General features: G+C 34.9%; 1 protein-coding gene across 2 annotated transcripts in view; it reads left to right on the forward strand.

Moving 5' to 3' along the window:
• LOC131161564 (uncharacterized) overlaps positions 1-20,019 on the forward strand; it is a 101,419-nt gene that overhangs the window by 28,540 nt on the left and 52,860 nt on the right. For both annotated transcript variants that reach the window (XM_058117401.1, XM_058117402.1), the window contains exons 4-9: positions 6,619-6,721; positions 6,898-7,066; positions 16,851-17,025; positions 17,860-17,988; positions 18,142-18,738; positions 18,888-19,505. In XM_058117401.1, the coding sequence (XP_057973384.1) occupies positions 6,619-6,721; positions 6,898-7,066; positions 16,851-17,025; positions 17,860-17,988; positions 18,142-18,738; positions 18,888-19,505 (1,791 nt within the window). The remainder of the gene's footprint in view (positions 1-6,618; positions 6,722-6,897; positions 7,067-16,850; positions 17,026-17,859; positions 17,989-18,141; positions 18,739-18,887; positions 19,506-20,019) is intronic.

Raw genomic sequence — 20,019 nt, forward strand, 5'->3', positions numbered from 1 at the left:
TTACAAATTCAAGTGTTACAATTCAACAAGATTGTGTAGGAATTCTATTGTTTGATTGATAAGTAGGTGCCAAAAAAGGATTCAATTTGTTCCAGGGGGCCATTTCTGATTTGGGATATCATTTTTTGAACATTGAGGAACTTTGTAATTGGTTAATTTATACTATTTTGTTATCTATGAAAATTAATATAAATTTTATGTTCAACTATTGTGATGAAGAGGGTCCTTTTTGTTATACACTGCGAGTGTTTTTTGTTATGTTGAAAAAAGTGAAATTGTAATTTTTTTGGGGGCTTAGTTAAATTTTTAGAAGTTAATTTTTTTCAGAACCTATTATATATGTATATTTAAAAATTTATCTTTCTCCCTTATCCATTGCAAGTATCTGTAATTGTTGATTAGTCCTTTTTAAAAAAAAAAAAAAATTATTTTGCATATTAAGTATTCAGTTAGTTTTATACCATCTCCTTTCTTGGCCTTTAAAAAAATCTGGCTATAGCCATGGTTATCAATATCCTGATCCAGATTGTGCAATTCTATGATCCTACGATCCATGCTTGCCTTTGCGATCTGGATCTCAAGTAGAGACTCAATAAAGTAGGATCCTAGGATCTTATCTTGATCATTAGAATCTTAGGATCTCGATCCTACTCTTGATCTAACTAATCCTACTTTTGCAATGGAATATGGATTTTTCTTATTTAGGATTTTGAAGAAAAAGGTCCAATATATATTTTTATTGGCCCAAACACTTTACTTTTGCAATAGGCACAAAATTTGGTCTAGCTGGCTCAAATGCATCAAAATTAGGGCAACATAACGAGCATGTTCTAGGAATTGTTTGATCCAAGTCAAGAGAGCAGCTGAGCATCTCTTGAAAGCTCTCTAAGAGCTTAGAGTTCTTGGTAGACAGATCCTTGGTTGTCTATCAGTAGGTTGGACTGTTCCTTCTTTCAGCAACAGTAGAGGCCAGCTGAGATCTTTAAAATCAGCAAAGATCTTCAACAAATAGGGAGTTGCACAATCAGGGTGAGAGCTTAAAGTTGCAGGTCTGTAGCAGTTATGCATTATCTACTCCCCCCCCCCCCCCCCTTTCTTATTATCAAGCCAGAGACCTATCTTTTTTCTCAAAGCAGACAGCATATAGCTTTCTTTTTCCTCCTTTTTCTCTGCGACTAACAAAAAGTTCTTCCTCTTCCTTGCTTCTTTTTTTCCTTCTTCTCCTTTTTTTCCTTCTTCTCCTTCTTCTTCTTATGATCTGATGACAAAACTGCAGAAACAGAGAAACTTACATCAGTTCATTGAATTAAGATTAGCAATTTCTTCTTCCTTCTTCTCTTCATTTTTTTTTTAATTATAATTATTAAATAAATAAGCTAGCAACAGTGTGCCCTTTGCAGAACACTTTGCAGTTCAAGCTGTTTAGATTTTTTATTGGGTCAAAATTGTTGAATGTAAAATCTGCTCTGTGCTAGCTAGCAAGCTAGCTAAATTCCTGAAATTTCTTAAACTTACTACCAAGTTTTTAGGATTAATTTATTCATAGTTGTCATAAATTGTCAAATATATAAAATCTTAATTTATTTACATTGTAAGTAGAATCTTTCGATCCATGATCCGATCCTATCATCTAATCCTGCGGACACTTCCAACGATTTTATTTAGGGTCCCGACTCTAACTACCTTGGCTATAGCATATTTCCCCATGTGTGAATTATGCTTTGATTAATCCTTTGATCATTCTTTACATAATGTTTTGGGCAGTAGGTCTTGGATTCACTTTTGGAAAGATGCTGGGGTGGGGAATTATGTGCTTTCCATTTCATTTCCTTTTTTTTTATATCGTCTCTCTTTAGCGCATAGCAGTGTCATTACTTCCTTAATTCAAATGGGTCTAGTTCTTGGGATTTCCACTTTTGTAGGCCTCTAAATGATAGAGAACTGGAGGAACTCTCTTGCTTGGTTGTGTTGGAGGGCTATCATCTCTCTTGTGAGAGGGATAGCTGAAGTTGGGTTTTGGTTCCTATTCTTCAAAATCTTTCTTTGAGCATTACGTAGATCATTTTTTTCTTTTCCCCTTCATTGTTTTATCTGAAAAGCTCAAGTCTCCTCTAAGATAAAGGCATTTACTTGGTTGGTTGTTCTTGATAGAGTTATCACTGCCAATCTATTGCAGAATAAGAGGCCTTTGAAGGCATTATCTCTGCATGTTTGTGTTTTGATATCTCAGAATTTGCTTCGCATTTATTCTTGGTTGCTCTTTCTCTCGGCGGATCTGGGTTAAATTATTTGCTGTTTTTGGGTGGGAATTGGGTTAACCTGGTGGAGACATTATTGCATACTTTAACAGGTTTTAAGAAGAGTGGTGATGGTTTAGTTTTGTGGCTGCTGGCATCTCTGCTTGTGGGGAATTTTGATGGAAAGGGATGCTAGTATCTTGTTAAAGCTTGATATACATTGTTGGCCCAACCTAATAGCTTAAGCTTTTAGGTAAAGTGGCATTCTTACATATCTTTTCAGGGAAGAGGAATTTTGGTACTTTGCTTTAGGATAGGGTTCGTTACTTGGCATCTCTTTGGTCTTTTGCAGCTTGCTGTTTTAAAGGTGTGCCATTATTGGATCTTTAGAGAGATTGGAAGGCAGTTTTATTATGAGTGCTTTTCAGTTTTACGCCCTCTGCTTTCTAAGTCTTTTAGGTACGAATCATGTTTTTGAATGAAATAATGTTTAAATTACATAATAAAGTGGCATGTGTTTTAATTTAAATTATTTGGTGGTTTTGGTTGCGTGTTATTGGATGCTAATTAAGAGTTGCCAATTTTAGTTACTTAAAAGCTCTTTTTTTTTTTTGAAAATTTTGCCAAGCTATCAATTATCAACTATCTGTATTTAGAGTTATGTATAAAAAAACCATAAGCAAATTTTGATATTTTAAAATTTATTCAAACCATAATTTGTTAATTGAAACTTCTATTTATAGCTAATTTTTTTGGTTGACTTAATAGTTAGTAAGTGGAATTGCAAACACTTATCTAGGGGGATATTCTAGGTTTATGATTTTAACCTTAATATTATTTGTTTTTGAAGTCACACAATGGTTGGGTTTTGGGATCTGTGGTGGCGAAGGTGTCTAAGAGGTTTTCGGGTGGTCCTCTGCCGTCTTAGGATTTTCATTTTGGGAGAGCCTTGAATGATGGGGAAACTATTGAATTATCTTCTTTGTTGGTTATGTTGAAGAATAGGGTATCTTCTGAGGATGATAGTCGATCTTGGTTGTTGGATTCCTCGGGTTTGTTTTCTTGTAAATCTTTCTGTGATCTCTTGGTTGGTACCATTTCTCCTTTCCACTCTTCAAACTAATTTGGAAGGTTAAAATCCCCCTAAAATCAAAGCATTTCTTTGGTTGGTTGGTTGTGCTTAATAGGATAAATATTAATGGCTTGCTGCAGATGAGGAGACATTTAAAGGCTCTCTCCCCTGATATATGTATGCTTTGTTTTGATTGTTCAGAATCTGTTTCTCATTTTTCTTGCAATGCAATTTTACATGGAAGGTTTGGAACAAGCTATTCACTTATTTTGTACTATGAATCTATTTCTTTGCTTTGTTCATCTTTTTCCCATTTGTTTAGATTGTCCTCTTTGCACAATGAATCTATTTCTTCATTCTTTATTTCTAAAGGTGTTGGTTTCTAGGTATTTCCATTTTCATTGGGCTCTTAATGACAAGGGCATAAGAGATCGACCTTCCCTAAGGTTTGACAAAAAGACAAGGACTTCCGTTGAGGCTTCAAAAATCCTAAACCTACCTTGACATTTGATTTTTAGGACACTTATACCTAAAAAAATTTCTCTTTTTGCCAAATATAAGGGGAAGTTTGTGGAATTTCTCAAATCTCAGGGAAGGCTTTTGAAATATTTTGAACCTCAAGGTAGGTCCTTGTCTTTTTGCCGAACCTTAGGGAGGTCAATGTCTTTTACCCTAATGTTAAGGCTGGGCCTAAAAATCCTCAAGAAATTTGAAAGTAAAAAAATTTAAAAAAAAAAAGCAAAAAAAAAATGAATAGGCAAATAAAAAAACCTAATACAAATTAACTAAGAAAGCCCCTTCTTGAACCCCTACCAGTTTAGTTGATAGATTTAAATTAGCTCACTCAGGCTGACCCTTTCTCCTCTTGCTTTTATCACAACCCAAACCAACTTCTTTCCCTCTGGAATCAGTCAACAATTAACCCATTTTGCCCAACAATTGTTTAGCTTAATTATCCTTTCCATTAACCTTTCTCCTAGAGAAACATGGGTAGGCAAAATTCTGTTCCCAACCTGTTGATTTGCTTTCACTATATCCTTATATAAACTTCAAAAATATTAACAGCTTCTAAACCTTAAAGTGGACTTGCCTGCACTAGGGAGATGTCTCCAACTAAATCTGAGTAATCCAAACATACACACAGTGCTCACGAAAATTTTCTAATAAGATATCCTTGCATGCAAAGTCACAGTCCAGATCAGTTCCACTGTCAGACTCATCATCTCATTTTTTTTTTTTTTCAGTCCTTGATGCAACTGTTCTTGCTCTTCTTTACACCTGATTTTAGATTCAATGCCTTCGGGAGTTTTGACAACACAACTGTCATAATTACTTCTATTACAGCACATAAAGTTCATTTGTAACATCTTCCTTCATCGCTACCTGATGAGAATATTTTTTAGTAGAATGTAGATACTCGTATCAAGCTTTTCCCCACCATTAACAAGATTATTCCCACCATTATAACCAAGAGTCTCTTGAATACCCAACTTTTCGTTACACCTGTCTCCTGATCCTTAAAATAAGCTCCCATTACTGCCAAATTCCACATTATTAACTACTTTATTCAAAAAATTATGCAAAAACTCCACGACATGAGCACTGTTATCATTATTTATACTCAATGAATCAGCATTGAGCTCATTGGAAGCTTGCTTTGCCCCTGCTTCTAATGTTTCCACCATTCTAATTGTGAAAGGAAACTTCTTGAAAAAGACCTGCCACATTTGAAAGCAATAGCTAAATAACAATCTTTCCTCTCAATTTGCATAGCGTCCATATTGTCAATGCACAAAGCCCCTTCATCCTCCACCCCATATCTCTGCCCTATAAGAGAAGCCCCCTCTGGTCATACCTGGGACTTTCCAACTGTCACTGCTGCCTTTTTGTAATTTTAATCCAAACCAACAGACCCCTCTGCTTGTTTATCCTGTGCCTGACAGCAAAAAAGCCACAACAGTTCACCAATTGGACCAGGTCTATTATAACTTTTAAAACAAGCCCTTCCCTCTCCCAGCAGGCACATAATGCACTTCCATTACCTATAGACCCACAAATATGAAGCCCTTCATTCTTAGGCCCAACAGCTTGATTAGATCTACTACCCATTAGACCTGGATTAAAAGGCTCACTATTCTCTGGCTCAATCGTCACCATTTTATTCGGTAATGGTTCACTCATTGGAAACCTTAGATCTGAGTATCGCTGATCACCATGGCTGCCGCTTTTTCTCTTTGATCCACTTTGCTGCAGCTGCTGGACTGCCTTCCTTAAGGAAACCTTCTTTGTTGCCACCACTTGCGCACATCTATCCATGAACGTAGGAGTCCAAAACAAATTCTCCCTTAATGACCTCAATTGTTACCTTTTTTGCCTCTTCGATACGGACCCTAATAAGATTGGATTCATTAGATACACATCTCCCTGCCAATTCCAGTAACCCTTCCACAAAATTTCACCAACTAGCTCCTTTCGGCCTCGTTTGAGAAACAAAAATTGAAAAACTCCAAACTCAAGAAATCTACCAATCTGAATCAGTCAGATTGCAACAACACAGTCAAATCAACCAAATTTAAGATCTGCTGAAACAAGACTGCACCAAGGACAAACTCTACAAGAATCACTGTGCCACCAACACAGGCGCCTTCACCCATCCTTTTCTTGTCACATTCTTCTTCATCAAAATCGCAAAACCTCCTAATCTCCTATCCTCATCCTCTGTAGTCTCAAATTGAATAATTTTCTAATTCTTTAATTTGTACTAATTGCTGGAGATTCTTCTGTCATGGATGTTGTTCAATATCATGGTGAAATATTGTTTACTGAAACGTTAAAAATTTTAAAACCAGGTAATCAAAGTGTTTTTATTACATATTTCCTCTTATTTTGATTTCTCAAAATAGTGAAATTTCACATTAAAGAGCTGGTTGAAACTGCAAGTTGATTTGAGTGTCGTCTTCAAGATGGAATTCATACTGGATATGAAAAGGAGATTATTTAGAAATAAATTAGAGGAATTCCTCTTACTTTCCAAATGATCCCTTCTAACTTGCTGAAATGATGTGCAATGCCCAACTTGGGTAGAGTGTGAGGTCTATCTGTTTAGGTAGAAGTTATATGCTGAAACAGGATTCTGAATTCCCCTTACTTTCCAGGTCATCCTCTCTAGCTAGATGAATATTTAGTAGCATTTTTGTGTTTTTGGCTATTAAAACTTTATGAAATCTTCATGGTTTGAACACATGGCTTTTTCTAACTATTTAGATTTTGAAACATTTGTATGAATAATGCCTGGATTTCATATTGCAGCCTTGTTCTGTTGGCATGAGATTGCTGGGGGTGAAATTTTTGGAAACATATGTTTTACTTTTTACTCCAGACAGCAACGACTCTGAAAAAAATATCACAGAAGGTATTACTTTTTACTTGTTCTCAAAGGGCTTTGAGTTTTTTCTGTCTATTATGTGATTTAGGTGATATATTGTTGCATCTAGCTCTTTTGGATGTATCTATTTGCCTATGCTTGCTGGATTTAGAAAGGATATATTCAGAAATTAGTTTCTATCGATGCTGTTTTGGCTATGGCAGTTAAAAGAAGTAGACGGGCTTTTAATATTTCATGGCTGGTTGGTGGCCACCCAATTCTGGATCCAGTTGCACTGACGTCAGAGGCAAATAGGTCTCTTAGCATTCTTTTGGACTTGTTGCGATCAGCTAGCGGCCTTCCTGGTCCTTTGACAATTACTGTTGTCAACTGGTGAGTTTTCACTTACTTTTAGGTTGTCATTTTAGGCGTATCTTTTATCTCATCTACTTGTTATCATTGGTCAGCTTTTGCTGCTTTACCATTGCCTTGGTGTTTCTAGTGCATTTTTTTTACCTGTGCATTTCTTTTTTGATATTGTAGAGGAAGAAAGGTTTTGACGATAAGAACAACTTGGTTTGCGATTAAATTGCTGAAGTTTAAGAGCAAAAATATGCACCCAAGATTGAAGAGTGAATCTGGGAATGCCACTTGATTTTATCTGCTCAATAAATTTTTGTTAGACCAGATCTCTCATCACCGTTGGTATAGAACTCATAGAAGCAAGTGATTGACATTTGCTCTATAAACTGTTGGGTTTGATAAAATTAAGTTCTTAACAGCCTTGATGGCCCTCTTTTACTGTATAAGATTAAGCAGTTTTGGGTCTTGAAGGGCCATTAGTGTGGATCTTCACTTAGTATATGCAGTGTCTGAATTGTTGTACAGTGCCTTTTCAGTTTGAAGAGATGCAAATATGGAAGGACTTGTTGACCCTTTTAATAACTATAAGATTTTGCTTAATCAGAAATTAGTAATAGACAACCTGATTAACAGAAACTTTATACGACAGTATTTTGTTATACTTTTCACTATTTCAGCAATTATCATATAATCTGCTATTCTGCTTGTTAGCTTGTAGGAAGTTGACCTTTACTAGAAGTTGTATTGTTCAACATGCATGAAGAATATTTGATTTTGTTACTTATGTTTTACTTTCCTCTCTTCATGCTACTGATGCCATTAATATCTTCAGATTACTGAAGGCTTTAGGATTATGCATATAGATGGTGAACTGCAATTCGTCATTAGTTTAACTATCTTAAAAATTACAGAGGGATTGTTGAAGTTTGGAAACAGGTTGTAGTGCAAGTTCAGCTGCTTGTTTGTGGAATTATGGCAGCATTCTGATCAGCTCTCTTATGCGGAGTTAAATGACATTGGATTCAGCTGCACTGTGGGTTCAGATAATGGAGTTACAGGGATAGACAATGTTAGACTGCATATTACTTGGGTACTGTGGAGTTAGCTGATTTCAACAACATTTGGCAGTGATAAGAATTGTTGAGCAATGGATAAAATGGTCATCTCATCTGCTGAGAGAAATTTGGTAGTCAAGTGCAGCAGTTTATGTTTTGTAAACTGTTTGAGAGACCATTGTCTTTGTTCGAGCTTTTACTGCTGCATGTGCATGCAGCTAATGATGTGCTTTCTGAAAATGTATAATTTACTTTACAACTATTGAAGCACATTAAACACCTATATAAAAAGTATTTCTTTAGACTGGCAGTAGCACTTTTATTCATGTTCTGCTTCGTTTATGGAGGCCTGATTTTCATTTTCGCTCTCGTTTTGTACTGCATTTGTAGGTGCTTCATCTACTCGTCTTTTTTTCTTTTTGGTTATGGTCGGCTGCAATTCCTTGTCTAATATACTTGGATGGATCCAGATTCTTGGCTCTTGGAAAAAACATGCGCATTTTAGTGGTGCAGGCCATCAACTTTGATCAATCACAAAATATGTTATTTGCTTACCAGTTGGGTTTATAGATTTCTTCATCTGTAAAATATGTTTTTTTTTTGGTAATTAGATTGAATGGTGCGGCCCATAAACTTTGATCAATCACAAAATTGATCACTGCAAAAAGTTGTGAATTTGACTGATGGTTTTGTTAGCCATTTAAGGGAGTGAAAATTACAATTTACATGAAAAAAAGGCATAAAGTAGCAGGACTATTTGTTCGAAAAATGCTTGTGATTCATATTCACTGCCATGGGAGTAATGCGTGTGGGCATTTTCCACTACAAAGCAGTTCATATTGATTGAAAGAGCCAAGTTCTTGATTTTCTTGTAGTTTTGCTTACCAATATTGGCTATGACAGTTCTTGTGATGTTTGTAATGTTGGACTGGAGGTGCTGATGTGTGTGTGTATATGCACATATATATTGTAACATAAGAACATTTCTCTTAAAGAAGACCTTTGTCACTATTGTCATTGGCTGCTCTATTTCATCTTCCCTACATTAACTACTGTTTTTTCCTGTGGCCATGACCATCATTTTCTAGCAATTATAATAACCTGCATAAGGATTCTAATTGTATCTTTTTCTTCTTTCATGCAATGTATGTGAAGCTGAGACCCTGTGGATATGTTGGGGTAAATTCCTACATTATTTAATGGTTCAAAGAATTATTAGAACTCAGCAAATCCAAATAGGAAAAATAAATTGAAGAAAGGCAATAAACTTGATCTTCTGCATTTGCATATGGAAGCAAATATTGAATCATGTGTAAGTCTTTGTGTTTGTAAATAAGATCTCGGATGCTGTCATCTTGTTTAATGATTGGTGGTTTAGGACATGTTTTGACAAAGCAAGTCTAGATGCCCCCTTTGTTCTGAGTCATTTTCTGATTGATTTTTGGGTGTTAAGTGAATCTAGACTATTAAAAATGTCATTATGGGATTTATAGCAGCTTAAATAGATGTGAATATTGTGGCATATAATGATATTAAGAACGGCCATGTTTTTAAAACTCATCAAGACAACAGGAAATTTTTTAGTTGAACTAGCAGCAAAACGTGTTTATGTGTAAAGGGTTCAAATTATTAAAATGTGGACAAATAACGAGGATGCTTAACTATTTCTTATTTTAGTGAGGCCTCAGAAAAATTTAAACAATAAATTCACAATTTGCTTCATGCCTTGTGTCACCTTTGTGTTACTCTCAGCAACCATTAGAATTTAATGCAGCATCCAGTAAATACATTGTGCACCACTTGCTACGTACTGTATGCACCTACCTCATCATATGTTGTGAACACTTTATAATTAATAAGTTCATATGGTAATCATATTTTTGGCATGGAGACCCCCTTTTTTTAATATAGTAATCATATCATGGCTGCAGAATAGGATAATGTTGTATGGAGTATGACTAATTTTATTCACGGGGAATGCAACAAGTCCATTGTATTGATATTGGGAAGGTGAACATGTTTTTTTCACTTTTTGTGGTGGTGCTGTCTTTGGTTGATTTTTTTCTTGTGCACTGAGTACTTGTTGCCATTCATGTGCATGTATGCTTAACAGTCGATAAGCTTGGATGATGCATTATGCATGAAGACATTTTGTATTTTAGTACTGTTTATCACATTATATTTGGTACTCTATTGCACATTTAATCTGTAAATGAGTAATTACTGTTAAAAAAAATAATTTATTTGTATTTTAATTTGAAAAGTAAGTCTGTGGAAAATATATTGTTAATACATGAGATACCATCAAGTTCATTAATTAAATTTCTACACAGCTACTAAGTTTAGTCTGTGCTTCTATTCTATGAGTACAGATTATAATATGCTTGGTGTTACCAGGTTCTAGATTCTAATTTTCAAATTCAATGTGTGTAATGCTTGCTATAATTTGTGTTTTGCGTCATTACAACTTTTTGGTTCCTAAAAATTTTTTTCATTCTTTGACATGTATTTGGCTTCCAGAAAAATTTCTCTTTGTACACAAAAATAAATATACATGTATACACACAAAGATGCATGCATGCACATTGATGACCTTTTTTGAGAACTTTATTCCAATGCGTTTGAACAGTATCTGAATGCTTTTCTTCAATCTTGAAAGTATTTTAAAACAATGGAATGGGTTTATCATTTTTCAAGAAACTTGTTTTTATTAAAAATATGTCAAAAATAGTCATGTTATGCGACAACTGTATTAAATTTATGTGTTAGTTATGTTATATACCATATTATGTAAGACATTATGTATGTGCAACTCTTTTGAGATAACTTTATTTCAGAGGATGTGAATGGAAGTATCTAAATGCTTTTCTTCAATCTGGAAAGAGCTTTTAAACAAAGGAATGTGATTTTCATTTTTTTTAAAATTACTTCTTTTTATTAGAAAGTGTAAAAAGTAGTTTTTATGCACAAACTGAATGCATTTTATGTGTGCTAAGTATACCCTATCATATATGATGCATATCATCTTGTGTCGTTAGAGACAATCTGGATGCAGTACTTTCCAGTGGTCCTTATTCCTTTTTCATTTGAAGCCTTTTGTATTGTATAATTTGTATGCTGAAAACTTATTGGCCTGGTTGTGAGCCAGGGAAAAAAAAAATATAATCATTATGCATTTGTATTAGTTACATATATAATTAATATATGACTGCGTATTTGAAGGGTATGGTTTCTTCAAATTTTTTCTTTAAAAGGAAATTGAATTAGGGAGAATAGCTGATCTTGTTCAGTTGTTAGGGGAGTTCGAATTTTTTTTTTCCCTGTTTCTTTCTTGAAGAATTTGCCTATGATCATGTAAATTGGTAGAAAAGGATTCATATAGCCGACCCCACCTAGTGAGACTTAAGGCTTGGTTTGTTGTTGTTCTCTCCCGAGGAATATAGCAAAGTCTGGAGTATGTATTTTGGGGGAATTCTTGCAGATCTTTCTTTGATAATCACTGTTCGTGATTCTAGTAGTGTTTAATTCCCTTTGCATTCTCTTATCTAGAGAGCAAAGACTCCTTCCAAAATCAGGGCATTTACCTGGTCAATGATTTTGAACAGGATTAATACCAATGATCTGCTCCAGGTTAGAAGTATAAAGCGTTGTCTCGAGCTGCATGCGTTCTTTGTTTTTGCGTCGCTCCTTTTCTAGGCACATTTGGAGCAGACTTTTTGCTGTTTTTAGGGAGGGCTGTTTCAGAATGCCGACCTTTCTTCTTTGGAAAACTGTTTACTTCAGAAGTTTAAGGGATTTGATTGTGTGAAGGAGGGGATAATTTTAGAGGCATGTTACTTGGTTGAAGTGGAGTTCAAGACTTTTCAGTGGGTGGGCGAAGTTCTATGATTCAGTTTGGAGTGAAGTTATCTTTTTTTTCCTCACTTCACTTTGGTGAAGGAGTGCAGCTGGTGCAAAGATATCGGAGGGCTTTATTAGACTAATTATTTTGTTTCTCTTGTTTTTTTTTTTTTTTGTGGTTTGTTGAAGAAGGATAACCATTCCTTCATTTCTTGCACTTTCTTTTTTGTCTTAATAATATTTCTTCTTTTCCATAAAAAATATATGATTGTGTACTTACACATGTTTTTGTTTTATGAAGATTTTGTTACAATTGTTCAACCAAAATACTTTTCTTTTTCTTAATGTTATATAATGTAACATGGGGGACCTTCAGAATTAAGAGTGTTCAGCATGGTAAATAAAATTTATGCATCATCTTTAACTTGTGTTGGTTCCCTTCCCCCTTTTGGATGAAAGCTGAAGTGATGTAAAAATTTCTGGACATTCTGGACAGTTTCGTGCAGTTATTTATATGCTGTTTATCTGAGATCGATACTTCCATTAAACAGGAAATAATACAATTAATTTGGGCTATGGACTTCAAATTGCAAATTTAAGCTACTTATTATGCCTGTATGAGTTTACATCCTGCGCGGGCTGTCGAAAATATCCTAGGTTTTTCAGTGCTACACAATTGTAACGTCACAAAGGATACAGTTGTAGGTTGGCAGAATAGCCGATGACTAATCCATGGAATACCTATAAACAGCATGGACAGCTTAAAAGTCAAGTGCTCCTGTTTTACAAGTGTTGAAATACCTACAAATTACAATTTTGAGCATTTGACAAGTTTTAAAACGGTTTTCTCAACTTGTTTTGGATGTAAGAATTGAACTATGTTTAACACTTGTGTGGATGAAATTGATGTTATAAGCATTACTTATCCTTTTGGTGGTCTATTAGAAGATCACATGGAATCGCAATCAGATAATGTGGTGAAGCCCTAATGTAATGCTAAGCCTTTCTCAGAAATAGGTGGTGGTAGCTTGATGTTCCTTTTTTTTTTTTGTTTTTTTGTTTTGTTTTTTGTTATTGTTATTGTTATTGTTTTTGCCTTTTTTGTTTTTTTGTTTTTTTTTTTTTTTGAACAGCAGGACAAGTGTTCTAAAACATCTTAAAAGTCCAAGGTGAAAATCTACACCACTTGATTTAAAATTTCTTATTTGAATGAACTAAATGCTTGAAATGTTTTATAATTAACAAAAATGCCAAAAGGTACAATGGTGAGAATGGTGTTGTTGGATGAGCCTAGAGTACAAAAGTTTTTTTAAAGTCATTCTATAGCAAAATCAGTAGTTATTGATTCAAGTTGCTCTATAATGGGAGACAACTCTACTGAAACATCTTGTCTAGTGCCTGGATGCAAGTCAGACAAGTTGCAGCAAGAATGAGCATAACTAAGTATGTGTCCTGTTGTGGCGTGACATTTTTGTCCTTATATTTTGTGAAAAGTACATGATGAATGTGCATCCAAAATGCGAATGCATTATCTGTGAAGGATGCTATTTTTATCTTTTTTATTGTTTTCCCTACATCATCCACAGTTGTTTAGAAACAACTTACTAAAATGCATGCTTTTTAGGATTTTGGCATTCAATATCTCCTGCTTAGTACAATGGATGCCTTGGTTCGTGATAGTTTCTTAGGGCCATTTTTCCATCTGGTTTTGATAAGATGGTAAGGCTTGATGATAGTTCATGCTGCTGTTCACTGCTTTCATGACATGCAAGGAATGGCATTGTGCAGTGCTTTTGAAATGCAAGCCTGCCTTCAAAGATAATGGGCATCTAAGGCACACAACAAGGAGACTATGTTGAATAGGAAATAACTTACACCTCAGATTGGTAAAATTAATTTACTTAAAAATAGCTAGAGATTTTTCATCTTTTCTTTATATAGCAGAGCCTATGCCCTTTATCTTTTTATTTCTTAGATAAATAAAAATAAAGGAAAATGCATTTCAATCCCATTTAGTATTCTTCTACATTGTTCATTCCATGGCCTTGCACCGCACTTCATTTTTTTCTTGGTTGGAATCCAGGACTTCTCTCATAAGCACTTGCAGATGCGTTTTGAACAAGAAATCTTTTGTGAGGAGTTCCCTTCACATGCTCATTTGTTTTTAAATAGTCATTCTTATTCGATTTTCTCTTTCCATTTGTAGCTTCTGTATTTTTTAATACCTTCCTTGGTCTTTCCCTTAGTGTATGTTACCTTAATACAAGTGGTTAACTCATCCATAACCAATTCAAAATATGCGGCATTTTCTTTGAGTGGTGTTGAACCTTGTGTACACTCAATGCTCTTGCACTAATGGTTATTATCCTGATGTTTTCTAGGGATGCCACACTTTGCAGTCACTTAACTTTTAGTGTTTGTATCAAATTATTCACATCATTTTCAAGAAATTTCGTCAATTATTATTATTATTATTATTACTATTGTTTGTTTTGGAAACATTACATGTATTTTCCCATACTTCTGCTTTTCCATTAGCTTTTATGAGGATAAAGCATTAGGCTACCTTGCAATTAGCTGTAGTTCTGGAATCTAGTGAAAGAAATCTCTCACCAGGAAAAAAAACTGGTTCCTCCAATGCATGCTCGCAATCCAATGTTTACAGGTTGATCATCTTTCATGTTTTCATCCAGCCAGAAATTTTCACTTCTATTATCTTCTTTTTTGTGAAGATGTTTCATTTACTCTGGTCACATAGAATCAAGTCGGAGCTCAATTTTGCACAAAGTTGGTTGCAGTTTTTATTTTTTATCTTTTCCTCTATTTCTTTCGGTATTTTCAAAATTTCCTATACTTCAGATTTCTCATTAGCTTTTGTAAGGTTAAAGTTTTAAACCACATTGCAGTTATGTACGTCTTTCATATCTCAAACACCTTTATCATTTGTATCAATATTCTGTGATTTAAATTCAAATTCTATGTTTTCAACCTTTTTCCTTGTATATTTGGTGCATCATTGGTGATTCTCTTGGTTCTTGCAAACTGGCTGCAGTTTTGGAATCTAGTGAAATAAATCTCTCACCAGAAAAAAAACTGTTTCCTTCAATGCATTGATCCAGTTGGTTTATAGGTTGATCATCTTTCATGCTTTCATCTAGCCAGAAATTTTCACTTTATTATCTTAATTTTGTGAAGATGTTTTATTTAATCTGGTACACGTAGAATCAAGTTAACATTCAATTTTGGTGAAGGTTGCAGTTTTTATTTTTTATTTTCTTCCTTTGTTTTCCTTTATTTATTTCTATATTTTTAAATGAAAAATTGTCTTCATATTCCATTTATTGTACCATAGCATCAACAATACGATTGCATACAAAATTATTTGGCCTCTAGTTCTCTTTTCCTAATTCTTAGAAGCTTATGAAAAATCATTGTAGGTCATCTTATTCCTTGTGTTTTGGCTCATTTATTACTTTCGGTTTTTATTTGTCCTGTTTGAATCTCTTCTATTTTCATTTTCAGCTTACCGAACCTTATTAGACCAGAAAAACGTATTTTTATATTTTGGTCCTTTTTTGCTGCAACACTATAGTCTTTTTTTTACACAATATTTTTTTTCATCTTTGATACTCTTGAATGTATTTCGTTGCTTTTTGAATACTTTTATCTTTCTTATTGCTATTTGACAGGTGGGATATTTTTGCTCTTCTATGTGTCCTTTTTCTCCTTTCTCTTGGAAATTCTTCTCGATTGCACCACAAATTGCATGGCTCTTTTTTTCATTTGCCTTTATTCACTTTTATTCTCATAGAAAGCATCTGGAGCTAAATTCATTGTTGGCTGACTGGCCTCCATTTAAGTGTAAATATGAACAATACCACCTGTGAAAATCTCATTCTTTCTTCATCAGTACCAAAAGCCAGACGGTTTAATTTTGATGCCTGGAACCTGGAAATCATTAGGTTATCGCAAATTTCAAAACATTTACTTATTCATGCAAACGCTTTCCGGTTTCCATAGTCATGCATTATGCTTTCTTTGCTTTGTATTTTTGTGGCTGAATGTTTGCTGTTGGCCTTGCTACTTATTAGTCACCATTTTGCAGTTTTCTTGGGTTGTGGCCTCATTTATTTTCAATTTCGGGCAGGCATTGTTTCTTTTGACAATGTTGCTTTTTTTAAGCAAGGTGAGGATGGGTGTACAGTTCTCAGTGTAGAAACATCCTTGTGAATTTTACAGCTGCTAAGTATATGATTGTAAGAAAGAATGTTCATAGAACACACAGCAAGTTGTGGGGAAGGGTAAATACTAGGATTATATGTGCTGTGACTGGTAAACTATATTGGATCTGTGATTTTTTGTGTTGGTTGTGAGACCTGTGTTTGATGCTGCTTCATGCGCAGACACCTCTGTTATGGTTTTTATTTTATCTTTATTTTTCGGGTTTGAGATTGCTTTGTTAGACATCTTGTATCCTTCTTGCAAAGTGTCACTTTTGTCAGAAGTTTATAAAATAGTATGAAATAGGAAATTTTTTAAAAAGTATACAAATTGAAGCTCCAGAAACTCAGTGTGGCTTGGATTTTTTTTTTTTAGCAGAATTTCATTATTCTAAGAATACTTGAAAAAGTTGTTTTGGTGGTTGTCCCATTTCTTAGTATTTGTACTTGACTTAGGCCTACATTTCTTTTATGATATTGATTTCTTTATCTGAATCTGTTTGGTTACATTAATATATGTGCGCGCGCTTGCTTGGGTGTATTGTTTTTTCTGCTCTGAACTTCTTGTGGTGCTTGCTATGTTGGTTCAAGTTGTGTGTATATATATATATATAATATGTATATATCTATATGTGTGTGTGTGTGTGTGTTTTGTTTTTCCTGACCTAACTGTATACATGAAATTCATTTTTTTGACAGTCTTGCAGCCATAGCAAGGAAGAGGCCACTCCACTATAGTACTGTTCTTTCTGCATTGCTTGATTTTAATCCAAGCTTTGAGATGGGGAAGGGAGGTCATGCTGCCAGTGTCATGTTTTCCTTAAGAACTGCCTTTTTAGGATTTCTAAGATGTACTTGTCCTGCCATTGTAGAGGTATTTTTTCTTTCTAATAAAATTTAATTAATTAATTTATTTAAACTTAAAAATTAAAACCTCTGGATCATTTGAGGTGTGTTCAGTTGAAGTCTGAAACAAATTAAAGAAGAGGAAAAAAATGAAGAATGGAATGTATCCCTGGGATGATCTCTTTTTATGATATTTTGGAATTGCCTAGGCAGATGACTCTTTTGGTAAGTGACTGGAGAGAATTCTGTCTGGAAGAAAAATTTAAACACCTGTTTCTGCAACTTGGGGGGCCTCATGGATTTTCAGGGCAACATGGGCCTGTGCTTATCGTTTATATGGGAATACCTAGAAAACCTATGGTAAAGGACTGTTTTAAGTGAGAATACAACCTAAAAAGTTGGAATTGATCTTAGTTCTTTGTTGCTTTATCTGCCATCTTCACATTTTACACCCCCACCCCCTAGAGTCCCGAAGTTCACAAACTCTTTTAGCTAAACCTTAGACCAAGAACATAATAGCAGTCCGTCAACTGACAACATCAACAATGTTAAAACTCCAATTCCATAAATTGCTTAGATTATCATTTTCACACCAGTAGCAGTTAATAAAACAATGACAGTGTCTAATGCATATATATGGTATAAACTTGCTTAATTACATTCTAGGACCGGGTGCATGAAAATCTTTATTTGGCTGAAAAACTTGAGCACTAGATTGAGTTCCTCAAAATGCATTTGCAGCAATTAGGTCATTAACCACATAATCCCTGAAAAAGCTTTTATATTAATCTTCAAATGCCCTTATCATACCAGCATTTTCAAATTTGCACCTGAAAAGGTTTTGTGTGTGTTTTGGTTTTAGTCAAGAGATAGATTGCTTAGGGCTTTGCGGGCAATGAATGCTGGAGATGCAGCTGATCAAGTTATTCGGCAAGTTGATAAAATGATAAAAAACAATGAGCGTGCTTCTCGTGATGCTCGATTGGTCAAGGTAATTTACTTTTGAAAGTTCAAACTATTATTTTAAATTATTCCTTTCTATATTTATTTTTTTCATATTGTTCAGGCAAGTACAGTGAACAGCTTGTCTTCTCTTTTGGTAAATTATCATTGCTTCACTGTGATTTCAACTTCTGATTGTCAGGATGATCAATCATCTAGCCAGCTGCCTGTTTTGGGGGATCATTTGAAAAAAAGGCCTATGTTTCAGGATAATGAAGAGCCAACTAATGGTCATGAGGTGGCTTCTAAAAAAATTCGTTATGGTCTTAACAACCATTTGGTTGTGCCAGTTCAGTTGAGTGATTTGGGGCAGGATAATTCGCCGGCTAATGGACTATCCTCTAAGGCTCCTTTGTTGGATAGTGATTTGACTCCTGTTGAGCAAATGATTGCCATGATTGGAGCTTTACTTGCAGAAGGAGAAAGAGGTGCTGAATCACTTGAAATTCTAATTTCGAATATCCATCCTGATCTCTTGGCTGATATTGTCATAACTAACATGAAGCATTTGCCAAAGACCCCCCCACCATTAATAAGACTTGGGAATTTGCCAGTAACTTGTCAAACTGATACTTCAAGTAGTCCAGCACAGGCTGTGGCATCGACTGCTTCAACTGTGTCTCTGCAGTCTTCAGTTTTCACAGCACAAGTATCTTCTTCGTCAGCCACTATGATCGGCGCACCATTACCTGATTTACCTGCTATTGTCAATGCAGATGCTAAACGTGATCCACGAAGGGTAAGATTAATTAGCTCATAATAGATAATAACAGTGGCTTAGCCAAAAAAAGAGATAATAACAGTGTTCTGTATTACTTTATGAATATTTAGTTCAGTATGTTGTAAATATTTGATGTTTATGTACTCCTAGTTCATATGCTTTTTCAGGATCCCCGTCGGTTGGATCCGCGACGTGTGGCAGTACCCACGGAAGCACCTTCCACTCCTATCGTGGAAGATTCTGATACTGGTGCTGAGATTGATGGTTCTCTTTCTTCAAGTAAACCTCTTCCATCTGATGCAGTGGCAAGTGTTGAAAATATTTCACTATCTTTGATAACCAAAACCAAAAGTGATGATGAGATTTTAGAAAGTACAGTGGCCTCTATGACCGATCAACAAACTTTGGAAGAGGAAGTTATGGATGGAGCCATGGAAGTTGCATCAAGTCCAGAGATTGCTACTTCAGATCATGCTCTTTCTCCTGTTTGCACAGTAGATGATGTACTTGCCCCAAAGCCATCAGATATTACAGTTACAGATGGGGCTGATGCATTATCTTTGCTAGAATCGGATCAGCATTCTCCTTCTGTTTCAAGCACATCTGCATCTGAAGAGACTTGTCATGATTTACCTCTGCTTCCATCATATGTTGGACTGACAGAAGAGCAGAAAATAACTGTGAGAAAATTGGCGTTCGAACGGATTATTGACTCATGCAAGCATTTACAGAGGACAGATTATAGCCAGACACGCATGGCATTACTTGCCCGTTTAATTGCACAGGTTGGGGGGACTTTATCTTTTGATTGGTTAACTCCTTGTTGGACTTTACCCCTCCTTCGTTTAATATTTGCAATTGTTTCATAGAAACATAATATGAGCTTAATTTGTGAATCAGAACTCAGTTGGTAACTTAAATTGATGCTTCATATATAATATAAGGCCATTAGCCAATAATAGTGCCAAGTAGGTTTCTGGTAAATGGAATGAATAGGATATTACGTTTTTAAGCATCGGGATCTATTGGTGAACTTGATCAACAATGAGTTCATGGTTTGAAATTTACCTGAGAAAATATTCTTTTTTTCTTAACTCCCTTTTCAAAATTTTTATCCATCCCTAGTCACTGTAAAATTAATATACTAGCCTGTATACAATGTTTTGAGATGAACTTGTTGGTTAGCACGAAATTGTTTATTTATTTATTTTTGATCCACAAAAAGAGAATTTATTGAAGTGTGTTACATTACAACTGAAAAGCTTAATCTGTTAGGTTGTGGGCCAACAATATATAGCC

This window comes from Malania oleifera, chromosome 8, assembly GCF_029873635.1.
Source record: "Malania oleifera isolate guangnan ecotype guangnan chromosome 8, ASM2987363v1, whole genome shotgun sequence".
Classification (NCBI taxonomy): Eukaryota; Viridiplantae; Streptophyta; class Magnoliopsida; order Santalales; family Ximeniaceae; genus Malania; species Malania oleifera.